Source organism: Haemaphysalis longicornis, unplaced genomic scaffold (genome assembly GCF_048455015.1).
Source record: "Haemaphysalis longicornis isolate Haplotype H1 unplaced genomic scaffold, Haemaphysalis longicornis Haplotype H1 scaffold_1, whole genome shotgun sequence".
NCBI lineage: Eukaryota > Metazoa > Arthropoda > Arachnida > Ixodida > Ixodidae > Haemaphysalis > Haemaphysalis longicornis.
The window spans coordinates 175636266-175642265 of record NW_027526203.1 but is presented as its reverse complement, the minus strand read 5'-3'; the positions used below and the strand labels follow the sequence as shown (position 1 = coordinate 175642265).

Genomic DNA, 6000 nt, shown 5'->3' with positions numbered 1-6000 from the left:
TGCATGACCAGCGAAGCTGAAGGGACATGGAGTTTCGAACGAAGCTACAAAATCATTTGTTGTACTGATCCGTGGTCATCGCGACGAGAAGTACATGCGCGACGTACGCACCGCTATGTGAGAGCAAACGAAAAGGAAGCTAGGCTCGCAAACCATTGGCTCCACGAAAAAAAGAGGGCAGTGTGAGCATTGATGAATGTGGCCGACGCCGGTTCCAGCGTGGCAAATCTTTGAGACACTTTTCGAGTTAAAGCAATTGTGGACCAAGTAAAAGTAAGCAATCACGCAAACAGAAACAAACAGCACACACACACGAACGCTTCGCACTGTGGGGCACCTCCTTCTCCAAAGACACACGGAGCCTGCAGAGTTCTTGCTTACGTAAAAAAAAATTGGCAGAACCAAAGACATACGCAGCTACGCTGTAGAAAGATGAAAACAGTTACCGTTTTTCTAATTATTTCCTGTTTGCTTGTGCCGTCAATGAAACAATGCAGGGCTTGTCAATTAATTTGATGGCCCCATGCACAAGCCTTCACCTTCATAATTCTATTCGGTTTGACTTATCGCAAACTGACCTACCTGGTAGCAGACAGTGTTGTTAGTTGCAGGTGTAAGCACTGGAACATTACATTTTTACTCGTTTGCCGTGGATAATAGTGGAATTTGAAAATAACGCATGCTTAGTAAAAACATTTATTAGACATTTGCAATACGGATGCATTGGCTAGGTAATAAAAATGCCGCAAAACGGAAGAACTGAACAGGTACATTCTAATCGACGACTTTGACGGGAACGAGGAAGCAGAATATGGTTTTGTTGTCTCCCTTCATGCTCCATTCCACGTTGGCATCCACCTGCAAATAATCACAGAGACAGGTGCGTCCGTTAGGAGTACAACGGCAATATCTTCCATTTCCCGATCATTCCATTATTTTAACTACTTAATTAAACACTACCGACCACGCATCACAATATAAGGAACAGTTTGCACAACCACATATATGCCGTGAAATTTACCATGCAAGTCAGCGTAGCACCAGTAATGACTGTTGTACAACTGTTGTATCATGTCAAGTAGGGAAGCAGGAAAAAACATGGCAGACGCCACTTCTCCCCGTTATATATACTTAGGGCAGTTTTTGACTACACCTGGAAGGCCATGGCCTTTCCGGTGTAGTTCAAGGTGTGAGTAAGGTGGCTGCCTTTTCATAGATTCATTGCAAATAACCAGACGTCTGTAAAAAAACTCTATTCATGTAAAACAGCTACAGGACAACGTAGCACCTGTGTATTTTTATATTCTTTGGGGAATGAGATATTTAAATTGTTTTCAACAATTAGGCTTATGTACCGCCTGCCTATAATTAAGCATAGGAGCATTTTACTTCCATGAGCAGTACGTTGGCTAGGGTGAATGCCACAAAACACAAAGTCTCACTTTTTTGCGTAAACTCCGATCCCGTAACTTGAACTGACAACTTCAATAAATACCAATTGAGAAATTCCATCACCGATTTTATTGCCTGTGTGAAGCAGAGACCGCACGATTTCACTTACGGGAGACAGGGAAAAACCAAAGAAGAAAAAAAGTAAGAATACAAAAAAAGAAAAGTATAAACAAGAAATCAATTGAGCAAAAAACAGTATTACAAAATGAACGCCGAGGACGTACTTGGCATGATCTTCCAACCGTTTTGCTCGTCTCAGGGCGAACAAATTACTGAAATCTCGATGGTAAAAAAAGGAAGTGGCTCTCTCGCCTCCCGCCGCCTATGCCAACGCCTGCGGGCACTCACCCACCTATGCTCCTCTTGGCAATTATGTACAGGTGAACGAAAACGGGCGGCATAAAAATTAGTACAGATTTTTTCTGTATCTTTACATATTTTTAGGAATAAAGACCGGGCCATTTAAAATATCTTAACACTTTTCATGCGATTCTGCTAAGGTTGTAAGTATCACCGTGCATCATATGGTAGTTTGATTTAATGTCACTAAATGGCAGGCTAAACCGTATTTGCTAATCATCCCCTAAAGTCAGGGGACAAATCAGGCGTCACTTTCTGATGCGTAGGCCCTACACGGAACATAGCAGTTCCACGTAATAAATAACTCGGTTCATGAGTATACACCGTTCTTCCACGCAGTGCACAGCCAGGGCGAACAAATTGGTAATAAAAGCAGCCGGAATAAGAGCTTCATTATGACGACGCCTTCGACTTGTTCTGTTATGCTGTCATAACTACACAGGATTGTGACAAAGGAAACTAGGGGCGTGCTTGCGAATAGAGTACACTGTGCAAGGCGAGATAATAAGACAGAAAAGCAGGTCAGACCGATGGGAAGCTGGAGAGGACGTTGAGCGTGGAGCGGAGGGTGTACGAAGTGCCCACTTCCAGCGGGCAAGTGAGGCCGTTGTTCTTGCAAGCGTTCTTGCGGAATCCGGGGAAGGGCAGCCACACCTTGTTGCTCAGCTCGCCCCGAAGCTTCATCTCCAGCTTTTGGAAGCTCTCAGCTGCACAAAAGCGAGTAAAGAAAAAGGTGCAGGTTTAACTCTTCGAAACCTCGTAATCACGAGCGAAAGCAAACATTACGCGCTCAATGTTTCGTAAAAGTTTGCGTTTTCTTCGGATTTCGCAATCAGCTGTCTCAGTGTATCTACTGGATTATTAGGTGCAGCTAGAGCCACTAAATAACCACGTTTAAGAGTAACGATGCAGCGTGGCGTAGAGGTATCCGCCTCGCGTGCAGAAGGACCGTGGTTCGAATCCCGATGCCGGACAATTGCCACCGAATTAAAAAAAAATCCGCGTGTTGATGGAATTAAAAAATGAGGCTTGGGGTGCAGCCTGACGCCGGCAAACATTGACGCCAACTAACCCACGGCCCTCAGTCTCCAGTGGCGGCGAAGCAACTGACCACAGCGGTGGCAAGACCTGTGACGCAGCAGAGGGTGCTAAGTATCCCTGCAATCGGACAGGCCGCCATAGGGATGTGAACCTGGCAACGTTTAATGCGAGAACTTTATCTAGCGAGGCGAGTGTAGAAGTGTTGTTCGAGGAATTAGAGGGCATTAAATGGGATGTCATACGGCTTATTGAGGTTAGGAGGACAGGTGAAGCCCTTACGTTGCAGACAAATGGGCACGTCCTTTGTTACCGTGGTCTAGAGGACAGAAGAGAACCAGGAGTGGGATTTCTAGTCAATAAAACATTGCTTGCAACGTACACGAATACTATAGCATTACCGAAAGGGCAGCTAGCCTTGTGATTAGGCTTAATAAGACGTACAAACTCAAGGTGGTGCAGGGATACGCGCCCACATCCAGCCATGACGATCAGCTAGTTGAACGCCTCTATTTAGATGTGGAATCGGCAATAGCTAAAGTAACAACACAGTATACCGTAGTTATGGGAGGCTTCAATTGCTAAATTAGGCAAGAATCAGGCTGGAGACAAGGCAGTTGGGAAATATGATCTGGGCTGTAGAAATAGCAGGGGGGACCTAATAGTCGAGTTCGTAGAACGGAATAATCAACGCATCCTGAACACCTTCTTCTGCAAACGGGAGAACCGAAAGTGGACGTGAAGGAGCCCGAATGGGGAGCATAAAAATGAAATAGACTTCATATTATGCCATAACCCTGGCGTCATGCAGGATATGGAAGTACTCGGAAGGGTAACTTGTAGTAACCACCGTATGGTAAGATCTCGAATTAGGCTAGATTTGAGGAGAGACCGCAACAAGCTAGTACGTAAGAAGCCGATCAATGAGCTAACAGTGAGACGTAAAGTTGAAGAATTCAGGATCGCGCTGCAGAACCGATATTCAGGTTTTACCGAAGAAACAGAGGTTACGACACAGGAAGCCAGCGACAATCTTACACGCATTATCACGGAGTCTGCAGTAGAAGTCGGGGGTCCGATGGCTAGTCAGGATACTGGCAAACTTTCCCAGGAGGCGAAAGATCTAATTAGGGAACGCCAAACCATGACAATCTCCAGCGCACCTAACGCAATAGAACTATTGGAGCTTTCGAAGTTAATCAATAAGCGTAAGACACCTGACATATAGAAGTACAATATGGGGAGGATGGAATATGCTGTAAAGAACGGAGGCAGCCTGAAAGCAGTAAAGTGGCGTTTAGGCGTAGGAAAAAATCAGATGTTTGCATTAAAGACAAGCAAGGCAATGTTATCACAAATAGGGATAAAATAGTCATAGTAGCCGAGAAGTTCTATAGAGATCTATACAGTAGCCAGGACATCCAGGATAATGCCGAAACAGAAGGTAGTTCAGAGGAGATAGACATCCCACCAGTAACGACAGAAGAAGTAAGGAAGGCTTTGAAAGAAATGAAAGGGTGCAAAGCACCTGGTGAAGATCAGATAACAGCACACCTCTTGAAGGATTACGGGCAAATTGTAGTAGAAAAACTGGCAAACCTGTACACGCAATGCCTAATGACTGCGGGTGTACCGGGATCTTGGGAGAAAGCGAACATCACACTAGTCCATAAGAAAGGTGACATGAAGGACTTGAAAAATTATAGGCCGATTAGCTTACTGTCAGTCGTTTACAATGTACTCACCAAGGTAATCGCTAACAGAATTTGCGCCACCTAAGATTTCAGTCAACCTAAAGAACAAGCAGGGTTCCATAAAGGATATTCAACAATAGACCATATTCACACAATCAATCATGTGATAGAGCAGTGCGCGGAATATACTGAACCCCTATATATAGCCTTCATAGATTATGAGAAAGCATTTGACTCGGTAGAAACCTCAGCAGTCATTCAGGCATTAAGGAACCAGGGTGTAGACGAGCATTATGTAAGAATACTAGATGACATTTGCAATGGGTCCACAGCTACCATCATCCTCCATAAGGATAGCAGTAAAATACCTATAAGGAAGGGCGCCAGACAAGGAGACATGATCTCTCCGATGTTATTCACAGCATGTTTACAAGAAGTATTCAGAACATTGGATTAGGAACAGGTGGGAGTAAGGGTTATTGACGAATACCTCAGTAACCTCAGATTTCCTAATGACGTTGCCTTGCTAAGTAACTCGGGGGACGAATTGCAAAGCATGCATTCCGCACTAGACGAACAGAGTAGAACCGTGGGCCTGAAAATTAATACGCAGAAAACTAAAGTAATGATCAATAACGTCGGAACAGCACAGCGGTTTGAGATAGGTGGCGAGGCCGTGGAAGTGGTAAGCGAATATATCTACTTAGGCCAAGCTGTGACCCCGGGTCCCAACCATGAGGCAGAGATAATTAGGAGGATAAGAATGGGGTGGAGTGCATTCGGCAGACATTCTCAGATAATGAATGGCAGCCTACCACTGTCCCTGAAGAAAAAAGTGTATGACAGCTGCATCTTACCGGTACTCACCTACGGGGCAGAAACTTGGAGGCTTACTAAGAGGGTTCAACTTAAACTGAGGATGACTCAGCGAGCAATGGAACGGAAGATGATCGGTGTAACGTTAAGGGACAAGTAGAGAGCGGAGTGGGTCAGGGAACAAACGCGTGTTAAGGACATATCAGTAGAAATTAAGAAGAAATGGACGTGGGCAGGGCATGTAATGCGAAGGCAAGATAACCGTTGGTTATTAAGTGTAACAGAGTGGATCCCTAGAGAAGGCAAACGTGGTAGGGGGTGGCAAAAAGTTAGATGGGCAGATTAGATCAAGAAGTTTGCGGGGACAAATTGGTCGCAGTTAGCACAGGCCCGGGATAATTGGAGATTAAACGGGGGAGGCCTTTGCCCTAGGCCGGTGATGAAGAGTGACTGCACTGACACCCGGCGGCAGCCATTTTGGTACCTAATTCCAGGGTGGCCAGCTTTATGCGGCCTATTGCGGCTGACATTGGCGAGCGGAATTGGTCAGGGCGCCGTTTGGCAATCATGACAGCTGTGTTTACTTTTCGAAGATTTAGAGACAGCGCGCCGGTGCAATAGGGTCAGGCTCGGTTTCGTT

General features: G+C 45.3%; 1 protein-coding gene across 1 annotated transcript in view; it reads right to left on the bottom strand.

Annotated features, from left to right (window-relative positions):
* Positions 1 to 682: 682 nt before the first annotated feature.
* Positions 683 to 6000, bottom strand: part of LOC144139637 (ecdysteroid-regulated 16 kDa protein-like) — a 39476-nt gene continuing 34158 nt past the window's right edge. The window contains exons 3-4 of the mRNA XM_077671936.1: positions 2341 to 2519; positions 683 to 858 (exon numbers count right to left, since the gene is read on the bottom strand). Coding sequence (XP_077528062.1) covers positions 775 to 858; positions 2341 to 2519 — 263 coding nt within the window. The 3' untranslated portion in view covers positions 683 to 774. The remainder of the gene's footprint in view (positions 859 to 2340; positions 2520 to 6000) is intronic.